Source organism: Diadema antillarum, unplaced genomic scaffold (genome assembly GCF_040938485.1).
Source record: "Diadema antillarum isolate AM-2024a unplaced genomic scaffold, OU_Dant_1.0 seq00001508_RagTag, whole genome shotgun sequence".
Lineage (NCBI taxonomy): Eukaryota > Metazoa > Echinodermata > Echinoidea > Diadematoida > Diadematidae > Diadema > Diadema antillarum.
Window position 1 is genome coordinate 321,671 of NW_027272242.1, and position 20,170 is coordinate 341,840.

A 20,170-nucleotide genomic window follows, 5' to 3' on the forward strand; every position below is an offset into this window, starting at 1 on the left:
TTTTACAGTAGTATTCTTGCAGTGTATGAAGTTGCCTGTGTGCATTATACGCACAAGATCAGGGCCCCATTTCATGTTATCAGTGACAAGTTGTGATATTTGTTATAAGCTACTGAAATCCTTGCATCTGATTGGCTAAAAGCAAAATTTGTTGCAGAAATGTGGGAGTTGTCACTGACAACAAGTTTTTTTGAAATGGGACCCTGGTTTGGTCTACATAGTAAAGACTACCAGGTATCAAACCTTCAACGTGAAACTGACATTCCAGTGACAGGGACTAAAGCAAGCAGTGCAGTGGCAATGACATAGAGTGTGCTTTATTGGCTATTAAACTAGTCTGCAAAACAAAAGATCCCTGAGTGTTTCATGCCGGTCAAGTGAAGCCATCACATTACAAACTGCTTTCACAAGCCTATAAGATGAGATGGGACTCGAGAGCTCAGCTGATGCTCCGTCAAATGTCATTCTGTGAAGTGTGGCTTGCGTTATTATTGTGAACATGAAACAACCAAAACAAATAGCCTCTTCATCATGTAATGTCTGGTCGCAAGACTACATTAACGTGAAGAGGGCCTAAGGGCTCACAAGAAGACATGCCATGGCATTTCATCGGTTTATGATCATGCAGGGCTGGTCATACATTGATTTCACAGTTGGCATTGCCTGGGGAAAGCAGCTATCAACATACCTATGAGGACAAGATCAGAAGTGGAATCTGCCATTATTATTGCTGGCCGAGAAATTTCAAACATATTCCCTTTATCCCTCTCTGTGTGCCATCATATCAGGAATAGTACTTTTTAAAACAGTGCAGGAAAATTGTTTTGTTTGATTTACACCAAATTATGTTTAAAAAGCCCCACAAATCATATTGTGTAAACAATTGTGCAAAACATTGTTCAAATAGGCACGCAGTTGTGAGTTAAGATTTTGTAATATCCCCCCACAGGGCAGAGCTGAAATGACTCTTATAAAGTAGAACAACTAGGAATGTTAAAGAGAAGACAAGGAAATGCCTCCTGCAATACATACAACCTGTCAAATCTGTTGTTGGTGTAAACTTCTATTCTTTCACCAAGTGAGCAGGAAGACTTCTCTCACTATTAAAGGGGAAAATAGTTTGGTAAGACTGTCAAATTAGGCTGAATTGCTGGGAAACTGAGCATATTCGAACACAATTTTCATCAAGCCATTGTCACATACATCTAGTCATGCACTTCAAGTATGGGTAGTTTTGAAGTGTTCTTGTCTTCATTGATAATAGTGTTTGGTAATCGTAGAAAGTGGCAATTGCAACTTAAACTTAGGGTGCGTTCATGCGAATTTCGTAGGCAGAATCACAAACATGAATCCTGATTCAAAACGGTGTTTCAAATCACGGTCTCCACGGAAGAGCGTTCATGCGGGCTTTCGTCGACGCTGATTCTGGCTCAGCTCACCCTCTACCATTGCTCAGCGCACTGTGCAGTTTGACCTTGTCTCTGCAACTTGAGCCTGACCTCCTGTTACATTCTTCTTCTGCCAACTGATCACTGAGTTTATTGTATCGTTTTTATTTCGGTGAATACCGTCCAATTTGCTGTGGCATTCAGGCTCTGCCCACAGAACAAGGTATAATCTTAATTCTTCGTCTGTCCAATTGGTTCCTTTGGTAGAACAGCTGCAGCCATTACTATTATCAATTTGATTGGACAGTAATTACATACGTATTAAACAGCCAGGTATATACTAGCACAGAATCGATGTACAGCATTGATGTATACAACGTATGGTACCAAAACACACGATTCATAAGACGTACACAAGCGCGCAAGCAGAAGGGGAAGCTGTGGGATACCCCGTGGGACACGCATGCGCATAGCGTGCAATGACGTCATAGAATCATGATTGAAATCACGATTGCGTTCATGCGGTTTCTGCGATCTTGATTCTGGCAGAATCATGATTAAAAAGCCCTTTTTTCCGCGTTTCAGATCGGCGTTCTGAAACGCGTTTAAATAGAAAAATCGCATGAATGCAATGCAACTAAACACATTTAGGGACTGAACGCGTTTAGAAACGCAATTCTAATTTCGCATGAATGCAGCCTTAATAGATCGATATAACTAAGAGTAATACATGTATATTGTCAGCCTCCCTCTCCCATTGCTTCATAACCACAACTGCAGGTTTTTTTTTCTTCCTCTGTCCATATGTAAATATTCATAATGCAGCACGGAAACCTGTCCAGTCTCAATCAAAAGTGACTGAAAGGTGTTGGTGCATTAATTCTAATGACTAGTAATAAATGTTTACTTGAAATGCTATTACTGGTAGTACTAAACTGCAATCATCATATTTTTCATGTGATACTATCTTAAGTGTTTTATAATTGTCAACAGACCTGTTGTGTAGGATGCAGTATCAGTTTTGTATAGGAATTAGGTGGCAATCTCCACTTTTATGTAGGAGGCTAACTCTGTGAAAATGGCAATTTTAATGACTTGCTAGTCATAGTTGACCATAATTTGTCATCAAGAATTAGTGTGATTAATGTTTTGTGAAGTCAAATTTCAATCTGAGAATTATGAGGAATGAGTGAAATATGGAGGAGATTGTGAAAATGCTAGTTTCCTCTCACATTTTTGCATTATCTGTCTGACATCCCTTGCATGCCTGTACCAGATTTCACCCAAGATCTCCCGCAGTACTGTGTTAATTTTAGATGTCTGATCGGAGACAGCTGCAATATAATATACACGTTTACAACCATTTCTTTTATGGTACATTGTACCATGAAATGCTTTCTATTGCGTACACATGTCTGCGTGCCCCTTCGTTGTGAGGGAGCTCCTCATGGAAACACTCCCAACGTTGATTACAAGTCAGGCAGAATCTGCCCATCTCCCGCCTTCCGTTCACTGCTATGGCAATACACTGTGCACAGTTTACACTATCCTTTGCATTGGAGTAACATTGATTTAGTTGTGTGTGCACACACTTGTAAACACTACCAGTCTCAGCTTCAAACATTATATCAATGCGATTCATGTTCAAACATTGAGTGTTTAAGCTTATCAAAGGTTATGTCTGGATTATTTTTTTTTGGGGGGGGGGTGGGGGCAGGGGTAGAAGGATTATGGAGATGTAATGAGGAAAAGGGAATATCCCTTGCCATGACTTTCATGTTAGTGTGAGACAGTGACAAGTACATTACCGGTACATTAAGAATGCTTCTATATCATCAAACTGTACCAGACCAATTCTGATTTTAGAATGTTTGTCTGAGCAAGTCATTCAACCCACCCCTATGGTCTCAGGCAAGGTATTTTTAACATTTTGTTGTTGATGTTTATATTGTATGTTTGTATGGTCATCATCCATCGTACAGTGTTGTATTAAAAACATTATTCTTTGCGTCTTTAGAGTGCATGTATGATCAGGAAAAAAAAGGAAGAATGACTCTGGAAGTGAGACTAGGGCTCATGTAGACTGTGCTGTCTGTGTTGGCCAGAAATCATCAGCCTAGCGAAGACGCCTGCTGTACACAGCATGCACAATTTATGCATGACTGGAATATGATTTGATTGAGACATGAAGAGATGACCAGTATACAATGTAGATGTCTGATGAGTTCAAGGGGAACCTGCCACCTTCAGGGAACTTGCTGGAGGGAGAGGGGGGGGGGGGGGGGGAGGTCTCGGTGAGAAAAATAAATGTATACGGTAAGATCAAATTCTTTTTGTCTGTCTAATAACAACCCCATCAGAAGTTTTGACTGTTGGTCATAATCACGTGCTTGAATCAGAAATCATACTTTGTCTTATAAGCATAGATGTCTTAGCAATCTTTGATTTTTCTTTCTTTATTCATTTATTCAATCAGTTATTCATTTATTTATTTGTTCATTTGTTTATTAAGTAATTTAGTTATTCATTTATGTTTTTTTTCAGGCAATTTTCAGAATATGCTGCTTAACGTTTTGGTCTAACTCTCAAGTCCAGATTAAAACAAGAGTAGAATTCTGGAAAAGGATAGGACATTTGTCCAAATGTGTGCATGAGCTGATTGCTAACTGGCTTACTATGACTGAACGTGTGGCTGCATGACAATGTTGCAGCACAGTGCCATTATTTCCCTTCATTTACTTCACATTCTAATCTTTCTACAAGGTAAAGAGCATTATTTTCATATCATGAGTCATGAAAAATATTACTGTGTAAATACCCACGATATCTGGATTTTTTTTTTTTTTTTTGGGAGGGGGGGGGGGGGTTCCAAGAGGAGGATGTGGTCACCATATCAATGTGGGCTCTGGAAATATGCACTATCAGGTTGAATTAAAATCAACATTTGAAACAGGGTTGTAATGCTGTTTGTCGTGCTATTTGTGATTCCCACAATGACTAATGACCAGTACCACACATACAATTGTATTAGTACTCCCTAACTGCATACTACTGTACTTCCAACTATTACCACTGACTGCAAACCTCCACTAGTACTGTTTTCAACACTGACACTGATAATTATAACTACTTTACATCTAAATATAACTCATAGATATATCATATATATAATTTGCCTTGTATGTATTGGTACTGGCAGTGGTGAGAACACTAGTAATGGTACTAATGCTTACACTTATTCTTACGAAACTAAAGTCTGTTTGTTGTTGCTCCATGGTTGTGCCTACAGTGCTTTATACTGATACAAGTATTGATACTCGTATCAAAGCATACAAAACCTTCACTGACTCAAACTTAATTGCTAGTACTAAATTCTACCTGGCAAATATTAATAACTTGTATAACTCTCAGAACTAAAACTAGTTGCAAGATGTGGCCCATTTGTCAAAGCATGAATTTACGTGTGAGTTTTATGATGAGCTGAAATTATTTGCTGTGGCAGCGAGAAGTTAAAATCTGAAATTTGTATCCATGGCTCTCACCTACGTAGGACCATTTATTATTATTGTTTTTTATTGCTGTATTATATGAATGTATATATTAATTTTTTTCTCTGTGTCTTTCTTTCTGTTTGTCTCTATTTTTTTTTTTTTTTTTGTGATACAGGTCAATCCCAGAGACAACAAACTCCTCTTTGAAGTGTTTGATGAAAACAGACTGGTAAGAATATTCCTGCAGTTGTCTTGTTTTATTCCTCTGTACTTTTTTTTTTAATGTGACAGACCAATGCTGGATTATCTGGAATATATTTATGAAAGCTAAAAAACAAAAACAAAAAGCAGCTTAAATTCAGAAGCGGACAGTACCACTTGTGGTCATGATGATTGATGCTGATGGCAGTGTACCCATCAACATGGACTATTTGGGAATGCCAAAATGTATACATGTTGGATGCAGCAAGAGAAACTTTGCAGAATGAGCAAATGGTTCTTCATTTTATGTTTGTATTTATGCATACTTCTTCTCTACATGTACATCAAGATACAGTGCTGTATAAACCACACTTGAATTACAGTACACTTTGCCAGCATAATAATCAATGTTTACTCTTAGCTATGCTGGATCACTGGCCCGGACATAAGCATAACTTACTTTTATATGACAACTTTATCTTTTTTTTTTTAAATGAACATTTTCTTCAGTTACTTAATATGTTTTGTTTCACTGAACCCTTGACAGCTTTTACCATCCAACAGATCTAAAACCTGTGCAATTCACCTTATTCAGTTGGCTGTGAAAAACATAATGGTTGCATGAAAATGTCAACTTGAACAGTGAATTATAGCAGTGATAATGACCAGAGTGATTATACTGTCTATGATCAGTATAAGTATAATTATAGTATTCTTGCGGTCGGCTACACGTCACTTCCGGTCGACTGGAGTGAAAACAAACAGCTTGCAAGCGCTAAGCCTGCATAATGCGCAGCATACTGCATGCTGTGCATGTGCGACGCGTATAATTTATGTGCAACTCTACGCAACTCAGACATGGGGACTGTTTTTCATTATTCATTTTGTCATTTGTGCCATCATTCATGAGATACATGCATCATGTCTTGCCAGCAATATTCTAAAAATCTGGATCCTGTCGATCGATCGGTCCCGGTATTTTGCCAAGTTTAAGGCGGCCGGACTGGACCTGTGCCCGTATGAAATCGCGGCAGGACTCTGGATCAACGACCCGACAAAATGGCCAGATGTGCAGTAGAACCTCTTTGAGTAGGCCCTACCCCGATATCTACGCTTACTTAGTACCTCATAGAAACTTCAGGTAGGTCTAACGTTAGTACTGTAGTACTTAGGGTAGGGCCTAATTTAGAGTAGGCCTAGGGCCTAATCCTGCCGCCCGCACAGCTACAGTACAGCTTGCGCTAGCGCTATGCTCGCGGGGCGCCCCGGCAGAAAACACGTACAGCGTTCACTCCAGGCTCACGCGAGTGGTTTGTTTTCACTCCAACGCTATCCATGACCCCGTGACACACAAAATACCCGGATGTCCGACCATGAGAATATAGTATATAGAGAGAGATGCACTGGAAGCTACATAGGTAGACAGATAGAGAGATAAAAGTACATGAAGATGAGTATCTATACTGAGGTAAATGGATACATAGATGTATTGATAAATAGATGGATAGATTATTATTACCCATTGTTGATGGGTTTTTGAGAAATACCAGTATAATGTGCTCCTAATAACTGAACCTGTGATATATGCATTTCATGCAAAAGAAAAATGCCTCACCTACAGGTGTTTTTGAAATACATAAAAATTTAGTCAGAATTGCCAGCAAGTACAATGTCAATGGATTTGTGTGTGTGTGTGTGTGTGTGTGTGTGTGTGTGTGTGTGTGTGTGTGTGTGTGTGTGTGTGTGTGTGTGTGAGTGTGTGTGTGTGTGATTGTGTTTGATCACATAATATGGGTATGGTACCATCATTCCAAAATGTCAGCTGTAGATAATGCTGTCTTCATTGAAATGATGACACGACAAAAGTACTTAAAACAAAAATACTTCGTGATAGGAAAAAGTTGTAATGTTCCCTGCTGTGCTGGAGAGTACTATTGCCACTCACCATGATTATGCCTTCATCTATGCTCAATTGATATTTAAAGATATAACATTATAGTACTCGAGACAAGAAGCATTAAGTGTGTGCCAAGCAGAATATGCATGATTAATTGCAGTATCCTACTGGTTCCAAGAAGTGCACTGACACAGATGTCTTTCTATGAGTCTTGTGTGTTCAGTTTGAACACATCCTTCATTCATTACACTAGCACAAGCTGATCCCCTGTCTGTATTTTAATCATACCCAGAGTTTGAAGTGTACAACTCTCTTCTGAGTAGCCCATGTTAGGTACGGTATTCCGCGCATCACAGTGCAGTACAAAGCTGTGACTGTACCTCCCAGTGACTAGTACGGTTACTTGCTGTGTACTCATCATCATCATAAATCTATCAAGGATAGTCATACTCAATTTGAAGCCTGTGTTTAATCTTTGCAAAAGCACTACAGAACACTTTGCCAAGCTTTGTTCATGTGTGACCAGTATGTAAAAGAATGTGTTTGCACACATTAACCACACTCATGCAGATGGGGTCCTACCAAGAGGTGTAGTACTTCCATGTAAAAAACAAGTTGACCTTAATTTACAATGTATGTGTGCATTGAGTGAATGCAGAAATATTGGTAGTTCAAACGCATGAGTGAAAGTTTGAGGAAGATCGTCCGGACAATTGATTCAAAAGTTATGCATTTTTACAGTTTTGGTGACTGTCTGATGGATAAGGAGACTACACTTCATGACATCATTATGGACAACAATATACAAAGAAAATGTATAAAGGAAATTCTGTATATTTTCACTTTTCTAGCATAATGAAAGAGCGCATGACTTGCCTCTTTCAGAAATCAGGGGGAATGATATAATTGCCCTTAACATACATCAGTAACAAGTCAATAGTATGTTTACTTTTCATAAAAATGAAAATTTGACGAGTTCTCATGTATTTTCTTTATATTAATGTCCATAATGAACTTTTCATCCAGCAATGACGGCACCAAAACTTCAAAAATTCACAGTCTTTTGACCAATTGTCTGATTTTCCTCAAACTTTTACTCCTGTGTTCTACTGATATTGCCGCTTTCACTCAATCCACATTTACATTTGGGCTTTGGTTTCTTCTAAGTTTGAACTATGTTATACAACACGCCAGTTTAAAGTACTGTATATGCCATTTATGTAGGGAGTCTAATTTCTAGCAAATCGGGACTTCCCGAAAAAATTTCACAAGTGGTTAGATTCCCAATCATGGATTGGAATAATGAATGGAGAATGTATGCGTGCATGTCACGTTCATGTTGTGTTCACAGTGACATTTTACTATGTTTGAGATTAACACCTGACTCGCAAAATTCGCAAGAATAAAATCCTCATGAAATATCTGACATTTACAGAAGTATTCCTTATTTTGTAGCTCTGTTGTGTGTTTTACATGGTAATGAGAATTAGTAACAGGTTTTGTGAATCTACGACATACCCAAAATAGCTATTGGTCCCTCTTAAAATGTGGTGAAAAGCTTCTATTGAGATAGCTATTGTTGAGGAATGCTCCTTGCCAACCATGCCATAGACCATTTCATAATTAACTCATGCGCACATTTCGTAAAATAACCTTTCTTGTTTCTCAATTGTTTAGGCACTCCACCCATTTTCGAAGTGACATAGTGTATAGGTTTACCTGACATAGCAATTTATGGAGTCATGCTCAAACAAAGTACAGTTTGTCATGTACTTTGTGTACAGACCAGCAGGTGACCATTGGGAAGCATCTGTGTATTGTCTTGCATTGAATATATATCAACTTTTTTTTCTATCATTATTTCCAAATACTAGGCTCTAATGAACATGTTGTTGCTGTAACTGAGTGTAAGGTGGCTGTGTTAGCAAGCACTATTTATAAGGATTATAAGTACAAAGTTGTATCATCATTACATCAAAGATGATAAATCTCAGTTATGCTATGGCAAATGATCCTTTTTATGTGGAATTGTGAAGTGGAACTACGAATGGCTTATTGTTTCGTACAGATGACTTTGTGTAGTTTTATGCCGTGCCACCCCCCCCCCCCATTTTTTTTTTCATTATCTACAAATGGAACTTCAATGACACAGTAGATCCTCTAAGTTCATACAGTAGGTATAAAGCCTGTAGACCTTGAGGAGCTGAATGGACCACCACTCCCTCCTTCACCCCCACACACTTGCACACACACACATCTGATACCTAGTGTATCTAGGCAAATGATTCATGAAATTTTTAATGGATTTAATTTTGTGTAGAAGTAATGGGAAGGGCTCATACACCTATAACCTTCATGACAGTGGCACGTGCAACATACTTGCCGTTGGCACCTTACCCCAGTGCCTGGCTAATAGTCCGACACTGTGTGAGGAAAATCACATCAGAGTTTGTGTTCATCCATTGAACACTGACAGTGCAGAGTAGGGTTTTTGCGTGACCTCACATTTTCTCAACAAGGTTTCCATCTTTTTTATTTTTTTTTTTATTTTTTTTTATTTTTTTTGGGGGGGTGACATATGCTATAATACTGTGGATAGGAAAGTATAAAAATATATTTGTCCGTGCTGTAGTAGCAAATGAAACTGTCAGGGTAGTAACTGTAGCAGTACATGTATTAGTACATTGTACATTGTAGCTGTAGGTATACAACTACTTAGTAACCAAACCAGAAACATTTGTGGCATGAGACTTTCTCAATTGGAGCCAATGGTCTTTTTTGCGGTATGAAACTTTTGTGAATTGGTGACTGGCATTCAATGCATTGTATAGACAAAAACTTTTGCTTGCGTTTTACTTTCACGAATGTTGGCTCCTCGTGGAAGTTTCATGCATGCAAACATTGCTGGTTTACAATGGTACAATCACATAAGTATTTCTTGCTGTAGCTTATGTATTTACATATCAAGAAGTAAACAGTACATGTATGTACTAATCCTGTACATGCTGTATATTTTATGGTGTTTTTTAATATTCAGGAATTTAAGAACATTTGAAAACATTGCCTCTGTAATAAACATAAAATTTATACATTATATACATCATATCGGAGGAAAAAAAAATCACTAATTTTCTCTCTTAAAAGGATGGCACTTCTTTCTCATTCTGTTAATGTGTGTCTTGATTGTGGATTCACCCACCAGTAAAATTGTTTTTTAAACAGGTTCCAATTTATGCAATATTATAAATACATGTAGAAAATATATGGCATAACCCATACACTAGAAGTAGTAGTAGTGGTAATAATAATGATAATAGTGGCCTCTTATAATGCGCTGAAGTCCATCAAGAATGATACTCATAGTAGTAGTTGTAGTAGTAGTGGTGTTTTATTATTAGTAGTGTAGAAGTACTGGTAGTGCTGCTTGTTATTATTTGTTGTAGATGAAGCAATTGGCATGATTGAACAATGTTTTTGTTGTGATTCAAACTTTAGAAGTCATGCCGTGGAGTTTTAATCGTTGTTATTCTGACCTTAATATGCTTATTTTTCTGTTTTCCCCAATTTTCTTCTATATTTTCTTCTCACAGACCAGAGATGACTTCTTGGGTGTTGTGGAAATTCCATTACACAATCTACCAGTGAGTAACAATGACATAGATAGATATACTTCTTCTCTGAAGTCACAATAGGATTATATACCAAAATCCCTAACTTTATGTATTGTGCCAGTATTCATCTAAAAAATCCAGAATATAATTACAAGGGTCATTTCAAGTTGAGACATGATTCCTGTATGACCAAACTTAGTACAGAGCACTCCCGTTATAACGAACACGGTTATAACAAAATTCCGATTACAAGGAAGTAAAAGTTCGGGTCACAACGTTATCCACTCTATGTATTTTTATTGTTTATTTGTTCGCTTGTAACGAAATTTTGATATAACGAAAGAAAACTGCCGGTCCCAAGGACTTCATTATAACGAGAGTCCACTATGTGATTTGAGTCCACTGTCTACAAAACAATCTAACATCTGAGACTAGCTTTTAGTATAATCAGTATCTAGGCAGAAGTGATGATTGTCCTCTTATTTATTCCTGTAGTGATACCTGAGGAGATAAATGTTTTAGAGCAGCTACTCAGTTCCTAGATCTCTGTTCAAGCTAGCTCAGCTCTTATGAGATCTACCTAGAAAGAATTCAAGCAGTCTTTCTCATGACTGTCTCATGGTGACATCATGAAATCTTTTTTTCACGCGCACACCCCTTGCCCATTCAAGCCCATTCTTTCAAACAATGTATCATACACATTTACTGCTGAGCCTACAGCTTCTCTTAATGCAAGTGTTAAAGGAGACCTCTGGATGATTTTTAGCCTTTTTATACTTTTGAGCAATTTTAAATTGGTTAAAGTGGGTACAGAGTTTTAGAATTTATAGTGTGATGGGATGAGGATTAAGAACGTTTTCAGAATTTATATCAAATCACATTGAACAAGGATGATGACATTGTAGCTTCACATAAGCATGCAGAAATGGGAGCCCAAGGAAGCAGAACAAAAGAAGAAGGCATGAATGAATTGTACACAGATAAACTTGTTTAGCAAGCGATGTTGTAATAGAATTTTTATGTTGCTTACATTTCTGAAATATGTGAGCTACCTCAGCCATCATCCTTGTTCAGTATGATTTTTTGGGGGGGTTTTCAGAGTATTGGTTTCTCTGCTCAAGGACCAAAATGAATTTTACAAATCTGTACATGGAGCTGTGAAATTATGAAAATTGTGTGGACTTCCCTTTTAAAGAAAGAGAGTCATGCATTTCCTAATACTCCTCGTGTTTTAGTGATGACAGATGCTGAAAATTAACTGCTTTCCTACATCTGAGTCTGTTATGTTGTTATCTAATCCATGCAATATCATGTCATCGAGAAATATATTGGTCCACAAAAGATTGTTGTTGTTAATCAAAGAATGTTATCATTGTTCTGTTTTTTTTTTTTTCCTTTTATTCATGTACATCTACGTATATCCAGACAGTAGGACCAGGCCAGGAGTTACAAGACAAGGGATATGTTCTGCGACCCAGGAGGTAACCATCACCTTTAAGAGGAGAAGTACATGCCTGAGAGCAAGAGGGATGATATATGAATACTTTCACATGAATACTTGCCTCACTCCAGGCCCGTTCTTACAAACAAACACTCAAACACACACACACACATACAAAAACAGAACAAAATCACAAGCAAAGACAACAAAACTTTACACTGTTTTCAAGGTTTAGAACTAGAAGACACATATGACCGTGCATCATGATACCAGTTGAAAAATAACCAGCCAATATTTTCAGTGAAGGTCACATTGTCAATAAAGAACATCTCAGGGATGCATTAAAATATTATTCATCAACATTAGATACTACAAGCCCAGACATATGTAAGTGGTAGATAAGCCAAACTGAAAAATTTACTATTGAGTATAAGGGCCATAATGTTTGTGGGTCTATTGGAGTGCAGTGCTCACTTGTTATTGTGCACAGGGCAAAAGTAAAAAGTGATTGTCAAATGTAAAAGCAACCACTTTGAAGTGATTGTAGGGGTATCCTGAAGCTTGGTATATCCTATATTCACAATTTTAAGTTAACAATGTTACTGCTGACTGTTCAGAAAGGTGTTTGTTTTTTTGACATTTTCATGCATCATAAGGAAATTGGAGAAATCCAAACTCCATACCATAAATAATGTGCTACAAACAGAGTTGAAATCTTTCTGTTGCTGTAGCTTTCATTTTACACAAGGGAAATAAAATAGTATCTATGTACACATATATGTGTGATGATAGTGATATCATTTGTAAGAAAGACCTAGTTTTAGCATGTTAAATATTTCATTTCTGTTTGTCACATAATAATGGTAGGGAAACATATTCTTGGATAATGTGTGGTTATCATATGTATTCAGCACAGCATGCTTAGCTGTACAGACGTGACTTTTATGACATTCATTAATTCGTACATCACACAGATGGAAGTTTGTTGAACTCTGTTTAAAGGTGTGGTTCTGTGTTTTGTTTTGCTATTGGTTTATTGCCATCTCCGTGGTCCAGTTCCAGATCCAGGGTGCGCGGCAGTCTCCGCATGGCTCTGGGGTTTGTCCATGAGGAGAACGTCCCGGACTTGGAGGTTCAGCAGGAGGAAGAGGAAGAGGAGGTGACTATTGAAATACTTGGCTACATTGTAGTATGTTAGTCAGAGAGATACTGCAAAAGCTGTTATTTTTGTTTACATATATTTTTGCAAATGAGAAGGTCACAGTCATTTTTAGGAGATGTTGTTTTTGCCGTTTGACACAGAGGCTGTCGTAAGTGCAGTAATGCCTGTCCATTCACTCCACAACTTTACTGTACATATACTCAGTACTGAGGTTCGTTGATAGGGAGAGATGCATGTACATTAGACATACTAGCATATTTGTATCTGCCCAGCTATGGCCATGGTTTTGCCCCAGCTCAGAAGGCGCCAAATGCCACAAAATGAGCATGTTTATATTTTCACGCTGAAAATTTGATGCGATCGAGATCAGGTGCAATATTTTCTCTTGTTGCTAGATTTGCAGGTGAAAAGTGATTGGTGAAATTTGCCAAAATTAAACCCTTGTAAAAAAAAAAAAGAGCTTCACAGTAGATAGAGAGATAATGAAAGGACACTGGGATCGAGAGATAAAGACAGGGTTGGGGAGAGATTATAATCAAATCAGTCTCATAGTAATTCTTTCTTGCACCATGAAAATTGATTTGACTTGGGTAGTGGCCATCACTTGTTACGGCAGTAGAAGTCACTCTTGTTTCTATCGCATGATCTCTACCATAATTGTGTCTGATACAAAAATCGGTTTGCCCTGAAATTTGAATATAACCCCTCATTTATTTTGATCATAGTCTAGATGCCCATGAATGATTTGGAATAATCATAATGATGATAATGATGTATTAATATAGCGTATTTTCCATGTACATGTTCGAATGCAGAAATGCGCTTTACAATTTAATTATTAATGAATTAAGTGAGTTTTGGTAAGCTGTTTTCCAGGTTGCAGATTAGGTAGATTGAAGTTAAGGAAAATCTGGTCGGCCTCACATGTGATACTGGGGAGTAGTTGAAGAGGATATGTGCATATGTTTAATGCCAAGTGCAGATGGAATGGTACAGATGAAGACACATGGGGGCTAGTATTTTAGAACCCTGCATTGGTGAGCTTAGAGTCAAATATATTTTTACATTTGTTTAAAACAAAAACAAAAATAAGATGATATATTGTACGCTCTGAAGCTGTGAGTTAGCTAAATTTACACAGAGAAAATTCTTAGTTGATTATTAAAAACAAAAATAAAAACAATGGTCATTCCATAGTGAAGAATACATGGTGTTGGTGATTGGTTGACATAATTTAAGTGGGCCACAATAAATTATTTTGTCTAAGCTGTGTAGTGCATTTCTTCTCATAATGCTCAGGAAATCACATTCAACCAAAGGAATTTCTATCTTTAATTTCATTTTGTTTTCTATTTGCTTTATAATTTCCATAGCTCAGGTTGACATTGCTACGCTCACGTGGCCCACGTTCGGTTGGTTGAAATTACTGCGATTGAAGTTTTTTTAAAAAAATTTCCATCCCAACTTTGTTGCTCACTCATTTGGGTGTATCAACTATTAGTAGCATGTGTTTTCATTTTATTTCGTTGATTGTTTCATTTTCTTATTTTAGCGACACCACAGATGCAGTATATGAATGATTTTTTTCTCTCCTTTTTTTTTGTCAGGCATGCAAATAATAACAGACATATGACGTGAAATGATGTTTTTCTTATCTGGAGAAATGCTAAACTTGCTCACATCACACATTTAACATGACAGTGGTTGTAGGTGCAGTGCAATATTCTGTATACAACATGGCTACAAATCATGTCTTCACACATTGGCATGCATGATATACTGTACCCGTCAATTCACATGCAATAAATATGTGACCGTGCATCACAAAACCTGCAAAGAGTTGCATAGGTTGAATTTCCAGTAGACCTTAAAACATATAATTTGAGGTCAATTGATGATGTAGTGTTAATGTGCTTTCTGGCAAGAGTCACCCTTTTCCTATGTAAATGCACAGTTTTGAAAGCGTAAATTAAGTATAATTAGTGATTTTACAGTTTTTATAGACCTTTGTGTGTGGAGGGAGGGGGAGGTTTCGGGTTATCAGCTCACTTGAGTGGGTTGAAAACCCCTAAATTGTAGAATTTTTATTAAAAAAATTTAAACCAGGAATGCTGTGAATAGACACGATGAACATTAGTGAGTGTCTGCATTTCGCAAATCTAGAAAACTCATGGTTCCATTTTCTCCAAACTTGTCAGGTATTATTGCCAATGTGATAGAATATACACATGAACACCATGTCCCCCTGGAGATCCCTCGAAGCTCCCCAAGTTTGCTCAGTGCTCCTTGGATTATAGCCTCCAAGAATGTGTAGGAGCTGTACTTGCGATACTGGGGTGAGCACTACACTCAGTGGGTCTAGCGCTCGTTTTTCATCTTCTGCCTGTGAGTTGCAAAATCATGTGTATGTGAAGGAAGTCCTACGAAAGTTTAAAAGAGAAAAAGGTAGTTTAAAAGAGAGAGAGAATAGTCAGCAGTAAGTGAAATAATTTGACCTGTCTTGAATAGAATGTGTTAGTGTATCTTGTTAATCTGATAATCCCCTCACAGCAGTTGCCATGGAGTTTTTAATCCCCTTTGCATTTTTACACACATTGAAGGGTGACTCATTGCACATGAATAGAGCCCTAACCTCAAAGCTCCTTTTCTCTTAGTAACATGCCTGCATGTTTGATTGTAATTTGCTTATTTGGGTTGGTGAGGGATATCCAGTTTTGGTGAATTTTATGTCATTTCAAACCTGAGAATGGCCTCATTCAAAATTTGACTATCAAAAAGAAAATGGAAATGGTTTGAGGAACTTTTTGTTGGTTTTGTGATGCAAAGTCACATATATTTGGAGTGACTTACCTTCTTCACAGCATTTTCATCTTTGGTAATCAATGCAGGATTTGTGATATGCGAGATGCGTTCTTTTGCGGGTTTTCTGACATGTTAGGCTAGTAAAGTTGCATTACACTTTTTTTGAATGCAATAATTTATCAATTTTACCAGGATGTTTGACAATACAATTCATTTACAAATTTTTGAAGAAAATTTTGATAAAGGTCAAGGTCTAAGGCCAAATGTCACATTTTATGCAATAACCCAAGGAGCATGAAATGCAATTGCATCAAACTTGGTTCTAAATGTAAAATGTAAATGTGCTTTGGCAGAGAATTATCTTTGTAATCATATGATTACTGGCAAGCAAGGAAAGCATCTGTCAAAAAGCAGAGTCTAATGTTGAAATATTGCTATTTACTCAGTTGCTTACTCGGTTATAATGGTATAAAGATTGGTTTTCATACAGATGTGGTAAATCTTGCGTGATTGCTATGATTGTATTCAAATGAAGTACATTGATTAGAATGCAAATTATGGGAAAACATCAGGAGTTAAAGATCCTAGTTCTAAGCTTCCATAAACTTCCCAGGAACTTAAAAAAAAAAAAAAAGACTTCAAAGCAATATCATTATGGTTGGCTCATTTGTGGAACATTGCAAGGGTCATTGCTACCCAAAGTTATAACAAAATATGAAGGTCCCAATAAGCCAGTTCGGAGATAGCTCATGTGCACATGGGTACAAATGACCTTTCTTTTCTCTCAGTTGGTTAGGAACTTTACTCAATTCAAAGTGACATATTGCATCAGCTTGTCGAATATAGCAATTCATGGAACTCATACAGTATTCAAACAAAGAATGAACCTGCGTAGATCAGGTGACCAGAATGGTTTGCCAGTGAACACTTGGGAAAGCATCCAGTTCATTGTATTGTATTGAATGCATTAACAAACTCTAACTGTTAGCATTGCCAGATACCAGGCTTGCTGTCAGATGGATAAACCAGCAGGCACCACTATAAGGATTACATGAATAATCATTACATCACAGATGCTTATCTCAGTGAATTTATAAACCAAACTCTCTCTCAGTACAAAATAACTTTTTCCTGCTCATACGCAAAGTGGAACCCTGAAGTGGCTTATTCTGAAAATATCACCACACCATGTACACAATGATATAAAAAGCTCTTGGGAAGATGTCATCAAATTTGGTGGAGGGCTGTAGCATTGCAGAGCAACTGACAAGTTCTTAAACATTGTGCATTTAAGGTCAGTGCAGGATGCACCTGCAAAAATAAATCAAAACAGCAAAAAACAAAACAAAACAAAACAAAACAAAGCAAACAAACAATAGAAACAAGATGTCAAAATGAGATGAAACATCCCCATAGTATACTTCTGGAAAGTGAGATCATTGCAACCACATTTAGTCTTCATTTATGACTTGTCTCTTAAAGAGGAAATCCATTCCAAAAATGAATAAGCTTCAAAAGAAAGAAAAAATTATTCCCACAGGACAATACAAAAATGACAAAAAATGGATGAGAAATAAGGAAGATATGACATTTTGAAATTTCAGATTTTTTCAGAAAATATTTCTTGACCAGTCCTTATAAATGAATACTCAAATGAGCAAGCCGATGATGTCATACCCTCACAATTTTTCATGTATATTGTGTGTGAAATTCTGAAAAAAAAAAAGAATTGTTCTCTTTAGCTATTACAAGTAAAAGCATGTTCCAATACCAGGACACATCAGAGTTAACATTTGTTCTTATTTATTTTGGGTGGTTTTCAGGCAAGTTTTATATTCATATGCTGAATTATGAGATTTTTGTCAATGTGTTTTTGCAGTGACAATTGATATGAAATTCTTTATTTTTCTTTTTGTGAGTTTTCATTATCATGCGTCAGAAGCTCAGTGATTCATATCATCGCTGACTACACATCTCCATGTGTCGATCAGCTAATTCTGACTAGACATCCTTTCACATAGAATCTAGTGCAATTGAGTTTTACTTATCTGTACTCTAAATTTTGCATGTGCACTTGGTGTAGTCTGGAATAATGTATCCAGAAATACATAATTCTGAAGTATGTTATGTGATGGAATGATACACATGAAACTAACCAAGGTAGAGGAACAAACTAAACAAAAAAGAAACAAAATGCCCCAATGCACTATGGCAAGATAAACACCTGTGCCTTCATGCACTAGCATTGTAAGAAATCAAGATAAAAAGCAAACAAGGAGTAGACCAGCAGGTTATTTGGGCTCTGTTGTTGTTATATTGACACAAGGCACCTGTCAAGGGGTAATCTTGAATGAAACTACCTGGTGTTGGTGATTAAGTCTTGGTGTGAGGAATGTTAATTGATAGAAGTTTGATTGTGAAGTTTTTCGTTGCATTCCCCTTTTTACCTTTTTTAAAAATGTTTTCCATACTTTTGTTTTTTACAGCACCATGGCATGATTTTATACGATTCATGCTGTGCAATTTCTGGCAAAGAGAAAATACAGCACTTCCGTGATACTTGATACCGGCTTATGACCAAACAGTAGTGTAAATTGATTGTAAATTGATCATGTCAATGCAGGAAGTGGTAGAATATTTTCCTGTATCATATGACCGCTGAGAGGGCAGAGACCCAAGTTTGAAAAAGTAAAGGGGGAAAAAAGCAAAGCTTCTGCTTCAGAGTGGCTTATTAGCAGAAGCTGGTCAGGTGACCTTCATTGTACTTCCCTTGAAGTTTACAATGGAATGATTATTTTAATGTCATTTTGGCACTCATTCATCACACATAGACAAAAGATCAAACTAACACATACCTAACACCAAACCATTTGGAATCTGGAGGAAAAATTCCAGATTTTTACCCTTGTTAATCAAGGTGAATGGTGCAAAATTCCTCTTTCACCCCCCACCCCCATAACAAAATCGCAATGTAATGCCATGCAAAGGAGAGTGATATCTTCAGTCTGCAATAAAATGCTTCGGAATATATATATATATATATATATATATATATATATATATATATATATATATATATATATACAGATTGGTTGAGAGCTCTGCACAGCAAGTAAGAGGTGAACTAAAGCAAAAAAGGGTATTTGCAGTCAAACATGAGAAATTCATAGATACTCTTTTTTTTGGGGGGGGGGGGGGCTGACCTGAATAGATAATAAAATTCTTGAACATGAAAGTCATCACAGATTACTTGTTCAATAATTTGATTCTGCTGCTTCCAGATGTCTGACCTCTTTACAGAGAACACACGGAATTATCCTTACAGTGTTGCGGAATCAGGAGAAATGTATGATTATGTATTTACATAAAAACTCATGTGCAGTCCCTCTTCATAAGGATTGAATGTCCCCAGGAAAGGCACTCATGAGTCTGCATGTCGCTGGAAAAGATGGACAGAGAAAAAAGAAAGAAAGAAAAAAAAAATCAACAACCTAAAAACATTAAAATCAAAGACAGAGAAAAAAAAGAACAAGATAAAGCCTAAAGCAATTTGAAGCAATGCAAACCTAAGCAAGGAGTAAATTAATGTTTCTATTTTCCTTCTTCTAAAAGTCTTTTGTTTGTGACTTTTCACCTCCAGCATGACTGGGAGATAGTGGATGCCAATGCAGAGAATGACCAGTCAAGGGGGAGGAGCCCGAGTCGGTCGCAGGCACAGCCAGTCACACCCCAGGGGTGGGAGGAGCGCGTGGACGCCAACGGCAGGATCTACTATGTGGACCACATCAACCGGCGGACACAGTGGGAGAGACCCACAGCACCGTAGGCATTCCCATTTGTCATGTGTGTTTGTGTGTGTGTGTTCTCTGTGTCTGCCTGTTTGTGTCTGTCTTGTGTGTTTGGCTGTGTTTGTTTGCTTCCAAGGGAAAAAAAACACCCCAAAACACCATTTCCTTGATATTGCTTGTATTTTTTTCTAATCATGTACTAGTAGTAATCACTGTTTATTTGATATTCAAATTCATATGTGTTGAAGTTTTGAGCTCCAAATAAATGATGAATAGATGGAGGATAAGTATGCTCTATTGATTTAAACATTCTTATGTGAAAAGATCTTTCCAGTAACTCAAGCTCAAAATATCACTATGAATTGAATGGGACAATATGGAGTTTTCCT

General features: G+C 37.2%; 1 protein-coding gene across 1 annotated transcript in view; it reads left to right on the forward strand.

The window, feature by feature from the left end:
* Window positions 1-20,170, forward strand: part of LOC139710194 (E3 ubiquitin-protein ligase NEDD4-like) — a 68,931-nt gene that overhangs the window by 26,062 nt on the left and 22,699 nt on the right. Inside the window, exons 5-9 of the mRNA XM_071622126.1 lie at window positions 5,055-5,108; window positions 10,568-10,618; window positions 12,014-12,069; window positions 13,086-13,188; window positions 19,634-19,815. Coding sequence (XP_071478227.1) covers window positions 5,055-5,108; window positions 10,568-10,618; window positions 12,014-12,069; window positions 13,086-13,188; window positions 19,634-19,815 — 446 coding nt within the window. The remainder of the gene's footprint in view (window positions 1-5,054; window positions 5,109-10,567; window positions 10,619-12,013; window positions 12,070-13,085; window positions 13,189-19,633; window positions 19,816-20,170) is intronic.